Source organism: Hipposideros armiger, unplaced genomic scaffold, assembly GCF_001890085.2.
Source record: "Hipposideros armiger isolate ML-2016 unplaced genomic scaffold, ASM189008v1 scaffold_164, whole genome shotgun sequence".
Classification (NCBI taxonomy): Eukaryota; Metazoa; Chordata; class Mammalia; order Chiroptera; family Hipposideridae; genus Hipposideros; species Hipposideros armiger.
The window spans coordinates 887,251-911,383 of NW_017731514.1; the positions used below are offsets into that span (position 1 = coordinate 887,251).

General features: G+C 37.2%; 1 protein-coding gene across 2 annotated transcripts in view; it reads right to left on the bottom strand.

The window, feature by feature from the left end:
- The window catches only part of SMC1B (structural maintenance of chromosomes 1B), a 61,640-nt gene that overhangs the window by 35,558 nt on the left and 1,949 nt on the right, over positions 1 to 24,133 (bottom strand). For both annotated transcript variants that reach the window (XM_019651716.1, XM_019651715.1), the window contains exons 2-12: positions 23,492 to 23,680; positions 21,027 to 21,139; positions 20,735 to 20,938; positions 18,262 to 18,500; positions 16,726 to 16,984; positions 15,565 to 15,705; positions 10,885 to 10,967; positions 10,113 to 10,320; positions 6,532 to 6,717; positions 4,746 to 4,925; positions 1,186 to 1,332 (exon numbers count right to left, since the gene is read on the bottom strand). In XM_019651716.1, coding sequence (XP_019507261.1) covers positions 1,186 to 1,332; positions 4,746 to 4,925; positions 6,532 to 6,717; positions 10,113 to 10,320; positions 10,885 to 10,967; positions 15,565 to 15,705; positions 16,726 to 16,984; positions 18,262 to 18,500; positions 20,735 to 20,938; positions 21,027 to 21,139; positions 23,492 to 23,680 — 1,949 coding nt within the window. The remainder of the gene's footprint in view (positions 1 to 1,185; positions 1,333 to 4,745; positions 4,926 to 6,531; positions 6,718 to 10,112; positions 10,321 to 10,884; positions 10,968 to 15,564; positions 15,706 to 16,725; positions 16,985 to 18,261; positions 18,501 to 20,734; positions 20,939 to 21,026; positions 21,140 to 23,491; positions 23,681 to 24,133) is intronic.

Below are 24,133 nucleotides of genomic sequence, written 5' to 3' on the forward strand. Positions count from 1 at the left end.
GGCAGGCATTGTTTTAAGTATTCTATCTGGATTAGCTAATTTTATCCTTAAAATAACCCTAAAAGGAAGGTACTTTTATCATCCTCATTCTACAGATGGGGAAACTCAAGTACAATGTGGTTAGGTACCTATGCCGAGGTTATACTGCTGGTAAGTGGCAGAGCTGGGATTCAAACCCAGGCCATGTGGCCATCAAACTTATACTCTTAGGTACTATGTTACTCTCCCTCTTTAAAGAATATTGAGGGGCGGCTCAGCGACTCAGTTGGTTAAGAGTGTAAGCGCTGAGCAACAGGGCCGCTGGTTTGATTCCCACATGGGCTAGTGAGCTGTACCCGAGCTGCACCCGAGCAGAGCTGCAGATGAGCTGCCAACAGGTGGCAGAATGGCTCAGCTGGTGAGAGCGCGTGCTCCTAACAACAAGGTTGCCAGTTCGATTCCTGCATGGGATGGTGGGCTACGCCCACCCGCAACTAAGATTGAACACGGCACCCTGAGCTGAAGTGCCCTGAGCTGTCGACGGCCAGCCGGATGGCTCAGCATTTAGTGCGTACGCTCTTATCAAGAAGGTTTCCGGTTGGACTGCCGCATGAGATGGTGGGCTATGCCCACCAGCAACTAAGATTGAAGGACAACAACTTGGCGGTTTCCCTTCCCCAATTCCCCAACACTGTTCCCCTCCCCCAACCCCCAATAAAATCTTTAAAAAAAAGAGAATGTTTAATGCTGCATCATTTGTAATAGAAAATAAACAAAATATCCATTATTGAAGCTTGGTTAAATAAACAACATCTATACAATGAAATGGCAGGCAGGATTCATTAAAAATAAAGTGGTTCTCTATATGCTAAAATAAAAACATGTCCATATTATGATAGTAATGAAAAAGCTTGTTGCAAACACTACAGCAAAGGTCTTTTATAAAACAAATAGGAAAAATAATACATATACTTGCACACACAGAGAAAATTTCCGGAGGCTATGCATAAAATTGTTTTTGGAAATACTACTGAGATGTAGCACGAGTCAGGAAAAGATTTTTATTTTTTACTTTATTGCATTCTGCAATATTTGATTTTTTGTTTTTTTTAACTATAGGCATGGTACTTTTATTACCAAAAAAACTTACTTTAAAAATACAATTATTCTACTTAATATTCTACAATTTTTATAACATGGATTTACCTTTAATTCTTCCATTAGCTGGGTTCTTCTGTCTCTTAAATTCTTTAACTCTTTCTCATCCCAGCATCTAGCCTTGTATTTTAAGTCACTTGACCCTCCAGAGATCACCCCAGATTTTAAAAATAATGTTCCATCAAGAGCTACCGTCTGTAAAAATAAAAAAAATTTACCTTGGAGAAGTGTACATAAAGATAAATATAGGACATAATAAGGCAATTTTTACAGTTGAGAATTTGCAGATGAGAAAAAATCACTTAATAAAATACCTAGCTTAAGAACACCAATCACTAAACCACAAATACAAAACCCTGTTTTGCTATGGTCCAAAGCAATTCTAGGCAACAAATTAACAATTAAAAAGGTTTAAAATAGATTATATATTAATTCCAAATGTATTTAATACTGAGAAGGAAAGAAACTAAGAATATTTGTATTTAATATCAAATAGCTTGCATTATATAATCCTGTATTTTGAGGAGTATGACATCACATGTCAATGAACAGCCTTAGTAACTTTAGGATACCAAAAATATCACATTCTCCGAAATGGATATGAAACTGGGACCAAGAAAAAAAAAATTATTGTATCTTTGGTTAAGGGGAATGGATAGAATAATCACATGTATTTAAAGAGAATCCAGGGCTGGCCGAGTGGCTCAGTTGGTTAAGAGCTCGCTCAAGAGTTTGAGCTCTGAGCAACAGCGGTTTGATGCCCGGCCCGAGCTGAGTTGCCGCTGAGCTGCCCAAAGGTGGCAGGATGGCTCAGCTAAAAAAAAAAACCAAAAAAAAAAACCACAATAATATTTAAAGAGAATCCAGATTTTAAAATTTTGTTACATAAATTTAAAGAATATTTTAAAATTGAGTTATCGTAAGAATCTTGATAACCAAATTATAGCTAGCAGAATTGCTGTAATTTATATTATGTAGTTTATATATACTGTATGTAGTTTATAAACTAGCCTAAATATCATTTTATGATGTCACTTGCAGTGTTTAAATAAAGAAAATTATAAAACATGATATCAAGCTTATGGAAAGATAATGAAGTACATGGAAAACCAAAAGCACAAACTGAAGACATCAGATGAAATTTGTAAAAATTAGACATCTATCCAAATGTTTTATGTATCCTAAAGCATAAAGACAATTCTTTATGTGGAATAATAATAGGAAGAAGATAAAATTCCTGGACTACACTTAAGATACAAATGACAAAGCTGATTAAAATTTTGAAAAAATTATAAGAACAAGACATAGCCAAACGGGGTAAGGCATCTTACTGTAAACAGATATAAACTATTAATATTTGTTGAATGCAAGAAGGAATAAACAGCCTTAGCTTCATGTGACTTCTTTAAACTAATCACACAAATCTTCAAAAATTAATTTTACAAAATCAATTTCACAGATGTGCAAAAGTAAATTTTAGCATAGTTAATTCGGTAGCAAAATAAGGAAGATATCTTAGTAGTTTGCTTATACCTGCTTAAATTTACTACATAGAAATCAATGACAGTGATTACTCAAGCCTGTGATCACATTATTATTAAGATTATTATTGACAGAAGTACTAAAATATATGAGAAGTTAATCATGTTAGACAGTCAATAAATTTAACTGAAAATTACTGTCTTTCATAAGAATAGCCTGTTTTGTGTGAATCTGTAATTTTGGACATTCCAGATAAAATGTTTTTTTTTTTGTTTGTTTGTTTGTTTTTAAAGATTTTTATTGGGGAATTGCGGGGATAGGAACAGTGCTGGGGAATTGGGGGAAGGGGAACAAATGAGTTGCTGTCATTTTGTTCTTCAGTCTAGTTGTGGAGGATGTTGCTTCACTGGCCCAAGTTGGCACCATCATTGCGCTCTTCCCGGGCGAGGCAGGTCAGTTGCTGACTTCTGGACGGCTGCTCACAGCGGCTGCTGGCCGCTCACGCTGGCTGCTGGCTACACACGGTAGCCCATGGCAGCCCACTGCCACAGGGGACTGCAGCCTCCACCGTCACCGGCGACTCACAGCAACCCAGCTCCAGGTTGAGCTGTTGTTCAGCATCTTAGCTGTGGAGGGCAGTGTCACTGGCCCTCATATGTGGGATCCGAACCGGGGCCCTCTGGCATCCCAAGCCAGCTCTTAACCATTGCGCCACTCGGCCGGCCCCCAGATAAAATGTTTTAATTACTAGTAAATAAAAAAATCACTACCGGGCCGGCCGAGTGGCGTGTTGGTAAAGAACTGGCTTGGGACGCCAGAGGGCCCCGGTTCGGATCCCACATATGAGGGCCAGTGACACTGCCCTCCACAGCTAAGATGCTGAACAACAGCTCAACCTGGAGCTGGGTTGCTGTGAGTCGCCAGCGACGGCATAGGCTGCAGCCCCTGCGGCAGTGGGTTGTCATGGACTACTGTGTGTAACCAACAGCCAGCGTGAATGGCCAGCAGCCGCAGTGAGCGGCCGTCCAGAAGCCGGTGACTGATCTGCCTCACCCAGGAAGAGCGCAATGATGATGGTGCCAACTTGGGCCAGTGAAGCAACATCCTCCACAACTAGACTGAAGAACAAAACGACAGCAACTTGCTATTCCCCTTCCCCCGATTCCCCAATAAAAATCTTTAAAAAAAAAAATCACTACCACTTTTTAGTTATTTGCCAGGCACTATAATAGCACTTGGCATTATTACTTAATTTAATCCTTATAACTCTATGAAATAGGCACTATTAAGTCCCCAATTTTAGATGAAAAAATGAAAATTAGAGGTTTAAACTTGCCTAAAGTCACATAATTAATTACCAAGTAACATCATTGGTCTTATTTCATAGCTTATACCCTTAGGTACTCTGTAATGCTTCCTGACAAGTGTAGTTAAAAAAAACAACTCTCATCCGACAATCCAAGAAATTAAACATTGCTTAACTAAATACAAACTCTATTCAACTAAGACTAAAACAATATTTATTCTTAAAACTAAAACTATTTGGTTGTCGGGAAAGTCATGACGTATTTTTTCTGTTTTTCGTTGCAAAAATGCGTCATGATTTTTCTGACAACCCAATATTTCCTTGAGCAATCAGATGAGTGACCTCCTTTCAGTTGTGTCATTTCTATAACTTCAAATGTGTTGAAACCCTGTGTAAAAGGAGGTTTATCTACACTGAGCTACGGAAGTGTTAACCCAGAAGGTAAAGTCAGCGCCTAGAGGCTTTGCTGCCATTCAGAAGCACAGGTTCTATATATGCTATATACACGTGGGGATATCGAGATTTGGCAATGGCATTTATGATATATAAAGTAAAAAATAAGTTAACTGCTTCAAGGTACTATTACAAGAAATCTAATTTCTAAAATATAACTGATGATATTGAGAAATGCTACAGAAGTTAACTTTTTGAAAACTCAACTGAACATTATAAGAACTACTAGTCATAGCCATCTTAGGTTCTATGTTAGTTTTCCTTATTAAAAGCGTCATATGAAAGCATAAATAAATATCTGTGTGTGTAATGTTAGTCTTATAAACATTGCTTCAAATGAGCCAAAAGTGCAATCTAAGTCTCTTACTTTCTGTCTTTCAGGTCCACGGAATGCAATGTGCCTTGCTTCCTCCACAGTCTCACAGACGAGACCATTTCCACACACAAACTGAATCACTTTCTTCAGCTGAGGAAACTGAGTCTTTATGACATCAATCATCATCTTACAGCCTTTAATCTCCCGCAACCTTTCATTGATTGGCTTGATCTAAAACGTTTAAAAAATACTTAATATATTAGATACATTAAAACAAAAACCAAATACTCAGTACATTCTTTCTCAAAAAACATAATAAGTGTGACAGTGAGAGCTTAATAGCATGCACTTATATACAATAAAAGTTTGACAAGAACCTGATGAACTATATCCCACCATTGGCTAGTGTAGTATTTTTAAAAGACACTTCGCCAAAAGCCAGAAGACAGAATTTCCAGATTCAACTGTCACTAACCCGCTGGGACAAAGCAATGCATGAGAAGGGCTGCATGCTCTCAAAAGCATCCTGCTAGGAGGGATAATACCCACACGTGTGTCCAAGGAGTGGCACACATTGAACTCAAAAACTCATCTTAGACTTAAATAATTAGGAAAGCCTCCAGACCTTCTTTGACATGACTTAAATTGGGTCTAAAAAAATTAAATCCAAAAAGTGTCTGCAATGTATTACTGAAAAATAGTAAGCGTGATCTCACTTTTGTAAAACAAAGCAAAACCCTATATACTACCAAAATGTATACATACACATATACTTGGGAGTGTATATATATATATATATATATATATATATATATATATATATAAAATGTGTATGTATGGAAGCAATCTAAAGTAGTTACAACTAAGGAGTTGGGCATTGAGGAGAGGAAGAATATTTCCTTTACATTTTATAACCTTCTGTATTAGGTTTTTTAAAAATGAGTGCGCCTTAGAAAAATCTTCAGGGTGAAATAAGTAAATCGGGAGTTTAACAGGCAGATGAATTAAGCTACATGGTTTTTCAGTGGGCAGAAGGTATAACAAAAGTGCGGAAGTACAAAAGGCAAGTCTGGACCATTAGTGCCCAGCCTGCGCTTGCTGAGCCCCTCCTCTGTGCCAGGCTTGTGCTCGGCGCTCTTCATGCAACGATTCTCTGTGACAGTCTAACAGGGAAAGGACTACTTCCTCCACTTCACAGATGAAGAAATTGAAACTCAGCAAAATTAAGAAGAGTTAGTGAGAACTAATTAAAAGTAGGGCTGGAATCTGCACTCAGGTCAGTCCAGTCTAGGGCACGTGCACTTCATCACTATACACGCTGCCTATAGTTCAGTAGAACATTTTCTTTAGTAGCCAAGAGAAACCTCACTGAAGGATGCCAATCATGATAAAGTACCCAGGCCTTAAAGACTCTGGGTACTTTAAGGCCTCTTCACACATACCTCAAAGCTAAGCCTGTTCCACCAAGAGCTGATATGTTATTTACAGGAGTACATATTTACAATCCAGACTCTGCATTGGCAGATCGCCAAAAGACCACATGTCTTATCCATCTCCCACACTTTGTTATTGAGTAAAAAATAAGTTGCTGGCTATAGGCTAGAGCAATGTCCTCAGAATCATCAAAGTAAAACTGTGGCAAAACTAGATATGAAAGAAATGATACCGAGTCAAAAAAGACAGTGCCCACCTGATATTATTCTTTACCTGATGATACATTAACACCTGTCATTGAGTGACTGGCAGACTGGCATCCAAGCTATGACATTTTTCAATCACTACCATAAAAGGCAAGAATTTTTTCACTACTAAATACTAAACTTTGTACATTTCTTACATCAAGGAAATCTAGAGCAAGAAATGTCTCAGGCTCAGCTCTTTCCTCCTTCAGAAATCGAATACAGTCTCTTGCTACGTTTTCAGTGGTTACAACAATGGCAACCATGTACCGGCCGAAAAGCTTCGTAACAGCCAGCTGGTATTTCTTATGAATCGGATGACACAGGTCAAGCAATCTTCCAAACTTAGCAGGTTTCAAAACAGAGAGAAAAACCAAGACATTAGTGAGGAACATGTAATTCATTGTTTTCTAATGTGACAAAGCAACACAGACCAAACTAATTTTATAAAATTATAAACATCAGAATTGAACAGTCTTATTCAAATGGACATAAGTTTCATCATGAAATATCCATTTAGGTGTGTCACTCTTCATTTAAGAAAAGAGTAATAAGGAGGGGTAGCTTACCACGGTATTAAAATATTTTACAAAGCTACAGTAATTAAACAGTATTTATCCATTCCCTGTTTACTAAATAAGAATTTATGAGGCTCTTCCATCACTATCACACGCAGGTACTGAGCCAGGCTCTGGGGAAAAATTACTGAACAAAACAGGTACTCCCTGACCTCACAGAGCTTTCCATCTAGTAGGGAAGACAGATATGAAGAATCAGTAATTACACGCATGTACAGAATAGAATTCTACCAGACACCGTGATCAAGCACAGAGCGCGCTCAGAGTATGTAACAGGGACATGGGTGACCTGAGAAGTCAGGGCAGGCTTCCCACGAAGAAGTGTTATTTGAGATCTGGAGGGTGGTCAAGAATGAATTAGACCGAAATTCAGCAAGTTTACTTAAAAATGTCAGCATGTCAAGTCCTGTAACAATGCTCCTTAGACTAGCTGAAGAGTCAATGTCATATCTTAGGCTCTTTCTTCATTTGCTAGTTTCCACTTCAGGAATGCCACTGTCTTCCCAATAGCTCATGATGGTCTTTAAGGTCTACTGCCCTGCTCCTTGCTTTTTCCTCTCCGTTCCCCTGTGATTACAGTCATCCCCCCTTATCTGCAGTGTTGCTTTCCGTGGTTTCAGTTACTGCAGTCAACCACAGTCTGAAAATATTAAATGGAAATTTCCAGAAATAAACAAGTCAATAAACAATTTATAGGTTTTAAATTGCTCACTGTTCTTAGTGTGATGGACTCTCATGCCGTCCCATCAGGGACGAGAATCACCCCTTTGCCCAGTGTACCCGCACTATGTACCAGGCCCGCCCAAAAGTCACTTAGTAGCTGCCTCCGTTATCAGAGCGACTGGTGGGATCACAGTGCTTATTTATGTTCAGTCACCTTTATTTTCCTTCATAATGGCTCCACAGCACAAGAGTAATGATGCTGGTGGTTCTGATACGCCAAAGAGAAGCCGTAGAGTGCTTCCTTTAAGTGAAAAGGTAATAAGATAATAAAGACTTAATAAGTAAAGAAAAAAAAATAACATGCTGAGGTTGCTCAGATCTACAGTAAGAATGAATCTTCTATCTGTGAAATTGTGAAGGAAAAAAAATTCATGCTACTTTTGCTGTCACACTTCAAACTACAGAAGTTCCAGCCAGTGTGTGATTAGTTAAGATGGAAAAAGGCATTAAGTTTGTGGGTGGAAGACATTAACCGAAAAAATATATATATATATAAATCCCCTCTATATGCATAAGGGTTTGGCCTATCTGCAGATTCAGACACCCACTGGCCATCTTGGCACGGCTCCCCTGTGGAAAAACGGGGGACTGTAAGTCGAGCCTTACTTACTTCTAGGTCAGCACTTTGATTTTCATCTGAATGTGTAAGTACTTTGAACGTGCAATCCATTCCTTGCTACTTGCAATTTATTACTTCAGTAATAATGTTCATTCTTGCTTTTTTAGCTGTACAGTTTACTTTGTATTTTATTCTGCTTTAGCTCATATTTGAATCTAGTTTTATGAATTCCAGCTCTTATTAAATTGTCCATAGCACAAAACACAGGGATTTTGTTCTGTCACCTTCTTCCAGACTCAGCTCTTTGATTTCTGTAATAAATGCTTTTAAAATCATTTTTTCTCTTAATTATTATATGTACCTATAGCTGCCATATTGATTATTTTTACGTTTCTTATGTTTTCTGTGGGCAGCTCTATTCACTTTTTATTTGCTGTGATGGATAATTTTTTTGATTGCCTCACTTAGAACTGAGATGGTCATCTCTGGGCACCAGCTGATGGATTAAGTATTTTCTCTGTTTTATCTCCTAAGTATTTTCTGATCTATTTCCCATCACATAAGTGTTGGAGGGCAGGGGCAAGTGAGAACTGAGCTAGGGCTGTGCATATGTTTTATGTGAATACCTGACTTTTGCTCTTTTCTTTGCGTTTTAATTAATATTCCATACTAAGTTTCCTCTACCTTCGGGCAGAGGACAAGTCTCATTTTGGGGGAAGGGCTTTGAAATGGCCTCTCAATTTAATGAGAAGTCTAGAGCCTTCACTTCCATCTAAGAACATCAAAGGTTCACGTTTTCTGACACAGTTTTTTAATCAAAGGAAACAAATACAGGTGAGTTTGCTTCTTGCTATATATATTAAGGGATACTAGGTGAGATTTCTCAGGAATTATTAGTTTGCCTTCTGCAGAGTTAAAAATAAGCAATGCTATATTTCAATCTTTTTAAAATCTTGGACTATTACTGCTTTCTGAAGTTTATGGCATTACATGTATGAGCCCTTTTCCTTATTTGGTTGCTGACCTAGTAGTTGCTTTTTTTAAAACCAGTTTTTGTTTGGCACTAGGGGAAGGATTTTGTGACCCAGCCTTTCTCCTCCATCATTATCTGAAAGTCAAGAACAACATTTAAGAGTCAGAAAGTGAAAAAGGATGCTGTAAAGAAGATGGGGTGGCCAGGGAGATAGGAGGCAAATCAGGAGAGTGTGGTACCGCAGAAGCCAACAGACAGGTGTCTCAAAGCCATGCAAGTGGTTCAGAGTCAAATGCTGAAAACAGTCCATCATACTGTAAGGACTGCAGAGTGTACACTGGTGTTGGTGACAGGGAAGTGAGATGCTGGACCTCAATACCAAAGGAAATAATTTTGTGAAGTTGACACCCTCAGCGACAGGTTACGTATTGCTGTAATTGGTATAATGAAATACACTAGCAATATTCAAATAAAGCGTATGTATGGTCAGATTTAGAGAATAAAAATTCATTGTTACAAAAATATACTAATGATATATATTTAAAATATAATTAAAAAAATTTGAAACCATGAAGAATATGAGGTTTGAGGCTATGTGTTTGGGGGAGAGGGAGCAGACTACTTCATGGTATCCATGGCCTTTGGGGATACCAGCCATAACTTGGACTTTCTGGGTAATGTGTTCATGTCAACATTTTTCCCCAATAATCATTTATCTATAGATACTACTGGAAGTTATTTACATTTTAGCCCAATTATTTACTATTATATTTTAAATATAAATAAATTATCAAACACAAGACTTAAAACTTCCTAAAATAATTTTGCTTCCAAATAATATTTCTAACCCCAAATTTAAAAAAAAGCTTAGCCTTTTTGTATAAATTAATTATTCATTTTCATTACCACGGAATCTGGGTGAAGTCTTTTAAGGCGTTCCAGAACTTCTGCTCTCTTCTGCTGGCGTTTTCCCTCGTGGTTATCGATTCCAGCATTCTGCAGTTCACCTCTAATAAGATTCATCTCTTCATTAATTTCAGAAATTCTTGATTTTGTTTTTTCAATTTCATCCACCAGGGTTTCCTCTTGCTGTTTTTTCTCTTTCAAGCAATCCCTACATAATAACAATAATAAATTATATAGCAAAAAGAAACACCAAAATTTAGGAGTCACAAGATAAAATGTACTCAGGTCTGGCACTGCAGGGGAATGGACCAGTGCTCTATCAATTTTAAATGACGAAAAATGCAATTGAATAAACTAAGCATCAAACTTGGGCCAAAGAGATTTTGATCATTCTTTGATTCAAAAGATATATATTTCTGGCCACTGAAAAATCACTAGAATTAGAGCAATCATCATGAGCATAATAATAAGTAAATGCCAATTTTAAAAATTCTTAGTGGTAGAATACTTAGGTTGTACTAGCTTTCATGACATAACTTTCATTATAAGATATCAATACCAAGAGAGTTTTAAGTTTCACCACTGTTAAATATTTATATTTTTAAAACTTAAATATTTTATTTATGTGGTTAAGTATAATTTTTAATTATCTACAATGAAATGAAAACAATGGAGGAGTGAAAACATTGATACAATGAAAGTATTTATTGGATGAATATGACAGATATACCAGACACTTGAAAATAAGAAAGCTGCAAAAAATTTTTCTTACATGCATGTTTTTATATACTCCTCCAACTTCTCTATTCGTTTTTTATAATCTTCTATTTGTTCTTTTATTTGTTTTAGATTTCCCTAAAATAGGAAATGAAACCTAAAATCAATTACAGCAACTCCAACAAATACAATTCTTTTTCACTATACGCTTAGAGCTTACTGTAATATCCTTAGTTGTTCTAAATTTGAAATTTATCAGTTATAACCATAGGAAAATACTCATAAGAGCAAATTTTAATTTTGAAAAGGGAGAATGATATAGAGCTTTGAGATTATAAGAATCAGGGTTCAAGGGCCGGCAAAGTGGCTCAGTTGGTTAAGAGCTTGCTCAAGAGTGCGAGCTCTAAGCAACAGCTGTTTGAGTCCCGGCCGGAGCTGAGCTGCAGCTGAGCTGCCAACAGGTGGCAGGATGGCTCAGCTAAAGAAAAAAAAAAAAAAAGAATCAGGGTTCAAATCCTGGCTCCACCATTTACTAGATATCTGATTTCCAGGAAGTATACTCTGGTAACTTTAAACTCCAAGGGGATTATTTTCAAATATCTATATACAGTTCTTATCTGTCCCTCAAACCAATTCATTCAGTAAATATGTATTCGCTGGCTACCATATGCTAGGAACTAGAGATAGAATAAAGAGGAGGCTAGAGTCCCTGCTCTCCAGGACGAAGGTCTGGTGGGAGAGACAACTAAGTAAGTAACTGCAGCCGAGTGGCTCAGTGTTACAATAGTATAGGAACGGGTGAGGCAACGATAGGCTTGTGGAAGGAGGGCTTCACCAAAGTCTTGCTCCATTCACATTATCACCAAATCCAAGTACAGAGGTAGATTCCAATTTGTTTCATATCTTTAACCTTTCCCCTGTCTAATTCATCCTGTGCACTACGGCAAGATTAGTATGTCTCACTCCATTACTAAGTAATCTAAAACCAGGAATGTACAGAAGTAAAAAAAACCGCAATTCTTTTTCAGTATACAACACCAGGAAAGAGAGGAAATACCAAAGTTTTCAAGTGGAAAGGAACAAACATATTCCATTAAGATAATTATTTCATTTTACTCATATATCACACAAATTCACTGAACAAACATCTGTGGTAGGTGCCAGAGTTATAAAAATGAGCAGGACATGGTTCATTTTCTCTAGGAATTCACACATTTTGAAATTAAGAGTCCCCATACTGAAATATTAATATCTCACTTAAGAATTCCATTCAGAGAGGAAAAAACCAGATTAGTTAAGGAGGAATACAAAGTTTAGTCAGCTGGAAACACCTGCCTCTGCCTTACTCTGGCCATGCCCAGGGCTTGTGCCATGCCACAACAGGCTCCTGTGTGGTCATTCCTTCACGTGTCAGGTGACTCTCTGAGGAATCACCGCCTGCTATGGAAAGGCTCAGAATACACTTGAGACGTGGCTTAGGTTTAAGAATAGGCTCTAGAAAATGCAGAAGGCCAGGGCCATCATCCCTCAGGGAGGTGTGTCAGGGCCTGGGCGTTCTGCTGGACACATTGCGGGGGCAGAGAATCAGACTGCCTTGGTACCAGGCATCCTGGATTTGCAATGCCAGCTGATCATGCCAGTTGTCTGGGAAAACCAACCAGTGCCTTGCACCTAGTGACCCTGGCATCTGTGGGAAGTTCCAGCCCCTCCTCTCCAGGCAGGGAGTCACTGTCCTATGGGAAACAGTTTGGGCACAGATTCCCTCATCTCTCTCCACTGGATATGTTACTCCTTCCTCTGTGGAGTATTCCAAAGACAACAGCAATTCCACCAACACTACTGCCATCTACAAGGTACAAGGTAGATGTGCAAGGGACACTATCAGGAATCTGGCCTTTAAGAAGCTTCCAGTCTAAGAGAGTTGTAGCAATTAACTGTACTTTCCTTCAGTCTGATAAAAGCCCTTAGATACAGATTAAGAATAATGGGTGACTAGATGAGGAAGAAATTATTTTCAGGGATTTTTGGTGGTGTGGAGAAAATGGCTGGCTAGTAAAGGCTTTCTATGGTGTGGGTAACCATAGACTTTAACATGTAAAGATAAGTTTTCCAAAAATTAGCATGCACAAAGGCAGAAGTGTGCAGCAAGTATTTGCAGAAAAAAACCAGTGTATGATTTATAATGCAATATCAATTATACAAGTGTTTTAAAATTAACTACTATGTTACTATGTTTGTTTTTCTCCTCCACAAAATGTCCTCTCTTCTGCTCATATGATTATCATCTGCTACACCTCTGATATTTATTCGTATCTTCATCTGCCAATCAGAGGCTACAATGAAAGGCAGTACAGTGTAGGGGTTAAGAAGATTCATGGAGACAAAGTGTTAAGAATCGAATCCCTTTTCACCTACTAGTCTACTCAAGTTAACCATCTTGTGCCTTGATTCCTTCATCTGCAAAATTCATTAATTCAACAAATATTTATTATCTGCCCTCAATAAGGGCCTATTCTAGGCATTTGGAGTGTATCCATGAACAAACAGGTGACTATCTTGGCTCTTGTGGAGTTTACATTCTAGACGGGGAAGGCAGACAAATCCACTACGTAAATTAAATAGCGTGTTAGGAGACAAACGCTGTGGGAAAACAGAGCCAGGGAAGGAGAGCAGAAAGGCGGCGGGGACCGCAACTCTAACCAGGGCAGGCCTCACAGAGAAGGCAACACCTCAGCAGAGACGTGCAGGAAGCCAGGGAGTTCAAAATAAAGAAATGTGGGGATGCATGTTCCAGGCTGTGGAACAGCCAGTGCAAAGGCCCTAAGGCAGAAACACGTTGATAGGTTCCGGAGGCCAGTCCTGGTAGATCACAGAGCACAAGAGGGAGAATAGAAAAAGAGGAGGTTTGAGAGGTAAATTAGGGTGGGAGGGGCGAACAGATCAGGCAGGTCCACGTAGGGCACTCAAGGATTTAGACTTAAACTTTATGTGCAACAGGGAGTCACTAGAGGACTTCCAAAAGAGGAAGTTTCATGATCTGATTTATATATTAAAAGCATCACTTTAGCTGCTATGCTGAGACTACTGTGGAGACGAGTGGAAGCAGACAAAATAGCAGGCAGCTACATTGATCTAAACAAACAAACAAAAGCATGGTGACTTGGACCAGGGTAACAGCAGTGAAAGTAGAGAGGAGTGATCAGACTTTTGGTATACTCTGAAAGTGGAGCCAACAGAATTTCCTAAAAGTCAAAGATGGACTCCAAGGTTTTTGGCCTGAGCAACCAATAAGACTGAACTGTAGGGGAGGGGTCTAAAAAAAAAAAAAAAAGACTGAACTGTCATCACCTGAAATGGGACAGGCTCTGTGTGGTGTGCATTTGGGTGTGAAGGTCAGAAGTTTAGTTTGGGACTTAAGTCTGAGATGGCTTTTCGGAATGGAGAAAGCAATGAGGAAGCAGCTGGATGTATGAGGTTGTGAGCTAGAAATATTATACAAATAGGGGAGTCATCGGCAGATGGTATAAAAAGCTATGAGAATACAGATCACCAAAGCAGAAAATGTAGGAAAAGAGAAAAAAACCAGGATGAGAATATAGTGATATTAATATCTACCACATAATGTTGAGGTTTACAAATAAGTTGGGTTTACAGCAGTGCTAATAAACACAGTATGTACAATTAAACACTACATTATAATGATATTATTGTTGTTATTCCTGGAAAACTTCAGACCTATTTTTAGAGACATATTTCATTATGAAATCCCAACCCTCAGTTTCTTCATCTGTATCCTAGAGCAAATACCTTCCTGTACAGCATTGTTGAGACATAAAGGAGCTAATGAATGTGAAGGGCCTAGCAAAGGAATCAATAAACGTTTTTTCCTCTAAATTACACATATTCATTTATAAATCAAATGTATATACAATTCAGAACCATTTCCTCATTACAATTTTGATTAGACATGGTGGTCACATTTTCAGGACGGCCCACAGACTTCATAATGTATGGTGACTTGTTACTGTTGAATTGCCATAATAATCATTTTCCAGCCCAATTATCAGCCTTTAGAAAAGCAGGTCAAGAGGCATAAGAGGAAAAGAGCAGAGGCTTGGTGCATTAGCACGCCCACTTTCATCTTATTCAATGGACCCTCACGATGCGGTAGACACACCTATCCTCAGGGCAGAGAGGAAGAAAGCAAAGCCCAGAGAAGTTAAATAATTTCGCTATTTACCAAGATTACAAAGGTCAGTAACAGAGCAAGGCCCACAGGCGCCAGGTCTGTCTTACTCTAAGGCAGACCACTATAATTGCTATCCTGATGGTCACTCCCCATGTAGGGTATTAAGCTGCTTCTGGGCCGTGTCCTTCACGTTTCCAAGTAATTCTGCATTCACCTCTGATACTTGTTTTTCCCTTTCGCTATCCTCCTCCTAACCTCACTGGACTAAGATACATGTAAGAACAGAGACTGTATCACCTGCCCATGCCTATCACTATACAGATGTGCGGAAAATGCTTACTGACGACATGAATGAGGCACCGACGATACCTTACAGCATGAAAGAGCACCTACATGATACTAAACAGCATAACAGGTAATCCAGAATTTTTTAATTAGTTGCCTATGTCTGATGTAAATCCACTTATGTATTGAAAAGCTAACAAAAAAGGGTAATAAAATTTCATCGAAAATAATTCTACATCATTACTGCACAAGCCAAGGTACCTGAACTTCTCCAAGCTTCCTCTTTTCTAACGCCAATCTGTCTTTATCAGTCTTCTGTTCCCACTGCAGTTTTTCCACTTGTTGGGTCATTATAGCCACTTTCCTTCTTACTTGTTCCTTAAGTTCTTTATATCTATTGAGCTGTATAAAGAGATTTAGACATTGGTAATGCAAAGAAGCATGAGAGGAAATTCTTTATATGATATCCTTTACTGACATAATTAATCTTATCAAAAGCACATTTTACATAAATTAGATCAGAATTGGCCATCTTTTCAGGTAAGATAATGTGAACATAAAATGAATATAAGGTCTCGATAAGGAATTCTTAAAAAAGAAAGGGGATTAAAAGGAGCTCAGAGAAAATTATGTACTTTTTTCTATTTATAGAGTCATAATTATTTTAGTATATTTAGTGTAATGTAAGTTTATTATAAAGTTAATGAAAGAGGTAAATGATAAAATTTAGTTGAATTTTTGAAAACTGAATTATGAATTTTTGGATATCTACTATCAATTTGTTATAATTAAATCTTATATACTAAATTGGATATTAATTCATCATTTTTAAAAATTTTACTGGGGAACAGCCATGGTCATTGGTTACACATTGCTTTCATGCTACAATGGCATAGTTGACTCTTCTTTAAGGAGGGCGCAGCTCACAGTGGCCCATGTGGGGATCAAACCGGCAACCTTGGTGTTATCAGCACCACACTCTAGCCAACTGAGCTAACTGGTCACCTCCCAGTTCATCACTTTTTAAATCACCTTAACTAATTAATTTCCCTCCTGTCAATTAAGTGATGTCTCTTCAAAGCCATATTTTTTCTGCCACTTAAGTTTTTATAATATTCATGAGAAAAAATGATTACCTTAAAAAAATAAGAATTACCTAATTTTTATTACAAAATGATACCATGTAACCTTCTTGGAAGTATTTTCTATGACTTTAATGGTATAATGCCATTTAATCTACCAAAAAAAAAAAAGTAGCCCAAAGATTAGATTCTGTATGCAGGCTGAAAAATTTAAATCCCTGTAATTTAGATTCTGAGAATGACCTCTTAAAAACATCAGAGAGAGGTCATCCTTCAAATTTTTTCTAATGAAAGAAGCTGAAACAAGAAACAAATGGTTTCCCAGTGTTGGCTTTTTCACCTGACTGGCTTCTAATTCAACGTCTCGCACTTCACGAGAGACTTCCTTCTCAATCTGCTTCTCAAAGCTTTTCCATGCACCATCTAAATCAGCCAGCTCTTTCTCTAGGGCTTTTATGTCATCTTCCTGTTTAGAACACTGTTTTTCACTGTCTTTTATTGATTTCTTAGCCACATCTAATTTCTTGAGATGGTGAGAAGTGTTTTCTTTGGCTTTAATGTATTGAGGCCTCTTCTGATTTAAAAGTGCTTCAAGAGATCTAAAAAGAAAAATAAAGTTTTCTTTCAAGGAAATTAAATTTTGTAACATATAAGGAAGGGGAAGAAGTTCTTTTGATCAAATCATACATTTAAAAATAAATTCTAAAAACTGTCTTTCAGAGACGAGAAGCAGGTCAGTGGCTGCCAGAGGCTGGAGGAAGATCGCAGAGGTGAAGCACAGGGGAAGTTTTTAAGAGTCGTAAAATACTCTGTACTTGTATGCTGTAACGGTTGACACATGACACCATGCAGCTGTCAAAACCTACAGAACTTTACAGCACCAACAGTGTACCTTAGTGTATGCAAATTAAAAAAATTCCTTAGGAGGCCAAGAGACCCTAGATAGAATATGGAATGTGACAAAGAATCTAACTGGACTACATGTATGAAACAGCCTTACTGGAGGGAGTGGGGAGGAAAGGTGCTAACCTACGTAACTTTAGAAAGGTGTGAAGTCTATAGTACTAAAAGCAAAAGGCACTGTGCATAAGCCTCATACTCTAGTTGAATAAAGCTGCTTCCCATGAGGGTATGGGTTAACAGCTCTGATACTGCCATACATAATTACTGGAATTAAACAACTAAGAAAATGAATGGCAGGTTGTGGAAGCCAGGTTCCTCAGTTGGAGTGGGAGGTTATAGATAAGCAAGAAAAGGTCAACATCAACAGTGATGCCAGGTTGATATTATGATATATTAGATAGATGATATGTCATTTAACATCTATGATATGTTGCCATCCCTGATATAATGTGATGAGAATGGCATTTTACTGCTGTGGTCTTCCTCCCCCAAACCCTGTCTCTGTCTAATTATGAGAAAACTATCAGACAAACCCCAATGGAGGGGTTTTTCTACAAAAAAAACCTGACCAATACCCCTCAAAACTGTCAAGGTTATCAAAAACAAGGAAAGTCTGAGAAGCTGTCACAGCCAAGAGGAGCTTAAGGAGACGTGATGACTACATGTCATATGGTATTCTGGATCAGAAAAAGAACAATAGGTAAAGAGAGAATATTAATAAAGTATGGACTTCAGTTAACAGTAATATATGCACAATGGTTAATTTTGACAAATGTATCTGGTTAATAATGTATGATGTTTAAGTAAGAGAAACTGAGTGTAGAGAATACGTGAACTCTCTATACCATCGTTAAATTTTTCTGTATATCAGAAAGTATTCCAAAGTAAAAAGTTTATTTAAAAAAATCAACTTTCAAAATGTCACTTGGTCTACATAAAATCCAACTGTTAATAACTACTTTTTAAAACTCACTTTAATTCTTTTTCTGTTTGTTGTAGTTGTCTAGTTAGCATTCCATGTTCCTTTTTCTTGGCTTTCACTATGTGTTCATGACGAGAAAGAGACTCTCTTGTGACACTCAAGTCCTCATTCATACGCTCTAACTCAGTGTTCAGAACCTGAATTTTTTTCCCATTATGATATAGTTGGAAAAGCTGCAGTTCTATCTTGTTTAGTTTCAGTTCTTCAAGGAGACTCTGGTAGCGCTCTGCCTATAAAACAGTACAATTCAACAAGAGTTCAAAGGAAGCGTATTTTAGTCGACCTTTCATAAACTCAGCTATAGTGCCAACCAATGACCTGTATGGGTTTTTATTTCGGTCATTAAGAAACAGTATTTGTGCCAAAAGTAGCATTATGTAGAGAAAGTTTTTGGGTACACTTTTACAATAAGCCAGTAAACCGGTAAATGATTTTATAGTCATGCACTCAGTGGTATGATGGTAAGAACAATAAAGAGGTACCCGCTAACCGGGGTGCTTGTCCCATTTCTGTCTTGACCTCAGAGTGTGGCAAGTCCATTAACATTTCTTACATCACCTTCCTCATTTGTAAACTGAAGGAAATTATATGACTTGTAAGGTTGCTAGCAACTTTAAATTCAATTATTCCAGGTAAAATTCATGCTATAGGATGTAATTTTTCTACTAAAAGAAATAATGGGACTATTAAAATTCTACATTATATGTGAAATGGAAGAATTTCCTTAGCATTTGTACTATTAGTGAAGGAATAAAAGAATGGGTTGCCTTGAGAGAAAAGCTCCTAATCAATGAAGTATTCCACATAACAGGTAAACAGCCATCTGCCAGGATGTTGTAAAAAATGAGGAAGTTGGACTATTCTAACTGTCCTTATAATGTTTCAAGTTCTGCAGTTCTACATTCCTGTGAGCTGCTGCAGCATTTCATGGGTGCTACAGTCTTTCACCAACGCCACCCCTTTCCACTGACAGAACCAAGGACATATACACACACGTCAAAATATGAAGCAATGAAAAACATCACTACTAAGGAACACATTTATCTTTCATTTATTTCTTTAAATATTTTTTGATTGCTTACTATGTGCTGGGCCCTGTTATTTGTGCTGGGAATATAGTGAAAAACAAGATAGACGCAGTCCCTGCTCTGGTAAGCTTATAAATATCTAGTTATTCTAATGGAGGGAGGGGAGAGGGGTTGAAGGGAAGTCAGAGGGTAAACAAGCAAACAAATAATAAGATAACATCATATGCTATTAAAGAAACAAAAAAGGGCAATGTGATAGTACCAGAAAGGGGGTGCTAATTTAGATTGGGGGCATGGACAGCAAATGCCTGCCTGAGAAAATGGCTTTTTAATGAAAACTTGATGAGAGAATATTGGGCATGCAAAAATCAGGCATACAGCTACCTAGGCAGAGGAAATAGCAAAAGCTCCAGGCTAAAATGGAGTGTGAGATGTTCAATAAACAATCAAGGTCAATGTGGTAGGAGAGTAGAGGAAGTTAAGGCTTAGGAGGTGAACAGGGGCCAAATCAGAAGGCTGGCTAGGGAGATTTGATTCTCAGTGCTGTGGAAAGAGGTTTTATGCCAGAGAAAGACAGAATCTGACTTGCATTATAAAAAAAATCACACTAAACAAATAATTATCAACCATACACAAGGCACTAAGTAGGCACTGTGAAGGGTACAAGGAGATGCCACAGAACAGCATTTGCAAAGTGTGGCCGTGGCCTCTTCAGAATCCCCAACACCCTGTTCGGGAGCCCCTGAGGTGAAAACTATTTTCATAATAATACTAAGACTTTATTTGCCTTTTTCATTGTGTTGATCATCTGCACTGATGGTGCAAAAGCCACTGGTGAATAAAGCTGCATTCCAATAAGATTGAATGCAGAAGCAGATATGAGAATTCATCTGTCTTTTAATAAGCTAGATACTAAGGAGATTACAAAAAATGTAAAACAATGATACTCTTCTAATTATTTAGTTTTAGAAAAACTAGTTTCATAAAAATATGTTATTTATGTTAACATGTAATGAGTTTATTTTTACATTGATCATTAAAATATATTTTAAAAATTTCTCAGTTTTAATTTCAAATACAATAAATATTGATAGATATAACCCACATGAACAGAAACTTTTTGGGGTCCCCAATCATGTTTTTGAGTGTAAGAGGACAAGATCCAACAGTTTGAGAGCCTCTGCCATACAATGTATAAACTCCTCAGGCTTATTTTCAGTTGGTAAAATCACTTTGGTAGTTCAAGTTGTCCTGTCTATTTGGGGGCGGGGGGACCCAAACAGTGAAAAGCATATCAAAAAGTTCATCTTTAATGACTATTGGGCTTTGTCTTATATTATTAAAAGAATCTTATTAGTAACCCCACACCAGTACCTAGCCATTCTGGCGGTTTTGGTATCCAACACTTGACTGGTTACATCTTCGTGACACCTTACCTCTTCTTTCTCTAATTTTGCATGTTTGCGCTCTGCAGCTACATTTTTTTTCTTATTAAAATTAAACTGTGCATCTTCTTCAGCTTTCTGTAACTTTCTTTTCTTTTCCTCATATTCTCCTATAAGCTCTCCCGAGGTACTGATTTCTTCAAAAAACTGGGTTCTTTCTTTGGGTTTTTTCATTGAAATCAACTCTACAGTTCCCTTTAAAAACAGTAAAGCACACCAACATATAAAATATAGTGAGGTATTTTCAAAATCACAAATCAAATAAACTATTACAGCTACTTACCTGAAAAACTAGACAGTTTTGTGCTTTGACTATTATACCTATCTTTTCCAACTCTGCTATGTAAGCAGAACGACTCACACGATTATCATCAAAATGAAATTCTGAGCATCCCCCTAAAATAAAATAAAGGCTATTATAGGAAGTATAAATATTAGACATATATCAACAACTATTTAAAGTTTAACAAAATTATTTTTCTTATTGAAATACCCAGTTATGCAGTAATATACACGTTAATAAATGCATTTAGTCAAGAAATATACTATATTCCAAGGAGTATTCTACAGCAGTAAACAAAACTGACAAAAGTCTGATCTCAAGTTGCTCATGTCCCAGTAATGAAGACAAACAAAAATGAGATATGGTAAGTAAAATACCATATTCCCCCATGTATAAGACGCACCCTTTTTGGAAAAATTTGGGGTCTAAAAACTGGGTGTGTCTTATACAGCGGTTGTAGATTTTTTTTTTACTTGTACTTCCCGCTTTTTTCGCACTTGTTTTTGTGCTCGTACAACCACTGTATAAGACACACCCAGTTTTTAGACCTCAAATTTTTCAAAAAAGGGTGCGTCTTATACATGGGGAAATACGGTAAATGTCACGTGAGAAAGTGTTAAGTGCAAAGGAGCAAAACAGAGTTGGGAAGAGGGTATGCAAGTTTCTGTGTAACTGGGAACAGGCATTGCAGTTTTAAACAAGATGGTGCTCTGGTTGGACTATCTGTGTCCCCCCTAAATTCATGTTGAAATCCCAACCCCCAAAGATGATGGTTATTAGTAGGGGGGGGCTTTTGGGAGGTGATTAGGTCATGATGGTGGGAGCCCTCATGAATGGTGTAAGTGCTCTTATAAGAGAGGTTCCACAGAGCTCCCTTGTTGCTTTCACCATGGGAGAGTACAATAAGAAGTCTGCAGCCTGGAAGAGAGCCCTCATCTGAACATGCTAACACCCTGATCTTGGACTTCCAGCCTCCAGAACTGTGAAAAAAAATTTATTGTTTATAAGCTACCCAGCCTGTGGTATTTTGTTATATAGCACAAGAATAAAGCTGGAGGCATTACACTTCCTGATTTAAAAATATATTACAAAGCTATAGTAATCAAAACAGTATGGTACTGGTATCAAAACAGACATACAGATCAATGGAACAGAGAGCCCAGAAAGAAATCGATACATCTAAGGCCAACTGATCTTCGATAAGGAAACCAAGACACATATGGAGGAAAAGACAGTCTCTTCAATAAATAGTGCTGGGAAAACTGGATATCCGCATGCAAAAAAATGAAATTGGTCTCTTATCTCATACCACATGCAAAACTTAACTCAAAATGGATTAAAGACTTAAATGTAAGACCTAAAACTGTAAGTTTCAGTTATGCAAAATAAGTTCTGGAGATCTAATGTACAGCAGTGTGACTATAGTTAACAATGCTGTATTATACTTGTATACTTCAAATTTGCTAAGAGGGTAACACAAAGAAAATGGTAACCAGCTGAGGTGGTACATGTTAATTAGCTTGATTGTGTCAATTAGACATATATTAAAACATTAAGTTGTACACCATATATATATATATATATATATATATATATATATATACAGTTTTTGTCAAGTATATCTAATAACAATGGGAAAAAATAAATTTATGATGGTTTATTGAATAAAGTAGGCTAAACAAGTCTTACTTGAGATGGAGACTTTTGAGTAAAAACCCAAAGAAAATGAGAAAACCAATGAAAATATCTAGGTAATCAAGTAGTAAAACACTTAAATTACACATTAAGGTACAAGTACTTAAGTATTTCTAAAATTTTCTGTGATTGAATTTGGAGAAAGTTAATAAAACAGCATTTATTCATTAGAATATTAAAACCATGTTCTAGTGGACCAGATGAAAACATCAACAACAAAAACAGCAAAAATAAAATCAAGAAACACCTATTTTATAGAGGCTCTGTAAACTCCTGGAATATATAAAAATATATGCATATATTTTTATGAACAAAGTCCAATCTTGTTTATTCAAGAAACAAAGATTTCGTGAAGAAATCACAAAATACAAACTCAAATATTTCACTCAAGTTGTTTTTTGCTGGCAGGAAAAACTTTCTGTGCAAACCAAAAATATGCATATAATTAATTTACCACTAAGAAAATCACATAAACACACGTAAAAAACCTCAGGAAGGGCTTCTGTAACTTCTGCCTTTAAGGTAGACCCCCTCCTTCATTTTAACCTAATAACCAGGCAAAAAAATGCTATTTGACAGTACAGGAATTTGAACAAACATGTCTGCTTAAAGACAGTGGAGAATCAAACAGGTTCTATTACTTGCTTCTGAGAATTGCTATCCGAGAGAAAATAAAAGAATCTCTAGTTCACTATGCTAGTAGAACAGGTACTCTGACTTAACTCTTGAAAAATCAAATGACTCACAAGCAAACATCTACAAAAATATACCTCGGATAATTCTTGCAAATGTTTTCTCTTTTCCACTTTCCTCCACATATACAATTTTTACACTTGCAGTAGAAGAAACAGGTTTTCCAATATGTGCTCCATGAATAAGTTCTTGAATATTTCTCACTCTTAAATTAGCTGTTTTCTCTCCCATTACAAAACTAAGTGCATCCATTACGTTAGATTTTCCTGGGGAAAAGAGAGAGAGAGAGAGAAGTTATTCATCCTTAATGATAAAAAACCTTGCCCAGAGCAAAAGAAACCAGGCCACCAGTGGAAATGGAATATAGTAAATTCCCATGTCTAAATAGTACTGTCTTGTCTATATTCAAAATGCATGTGACTGAACAACTTTACATAGATCCCTGGTTTCTTCCATGCAGCTATGGTAGAGTATTGTCTAAATTTCAGGACCTAAATATGTGGATCTAAACCCCAACTCTCTCCCATTTTTAAGTATTACGTCATGGCACATCATTTAGCTTCTCTGAATTTGTTAACCCCATTTTATAAATATTAACCATCACATGTATATTTTTTAATGGCTAACTATATCCAGGATTTTTCCAAGGGCTAGACTAAGGTTGTTAGGATATTTATGATAGGAGTGGCGGTGCAGAAGTTATATAGCAGGTCCGAGCC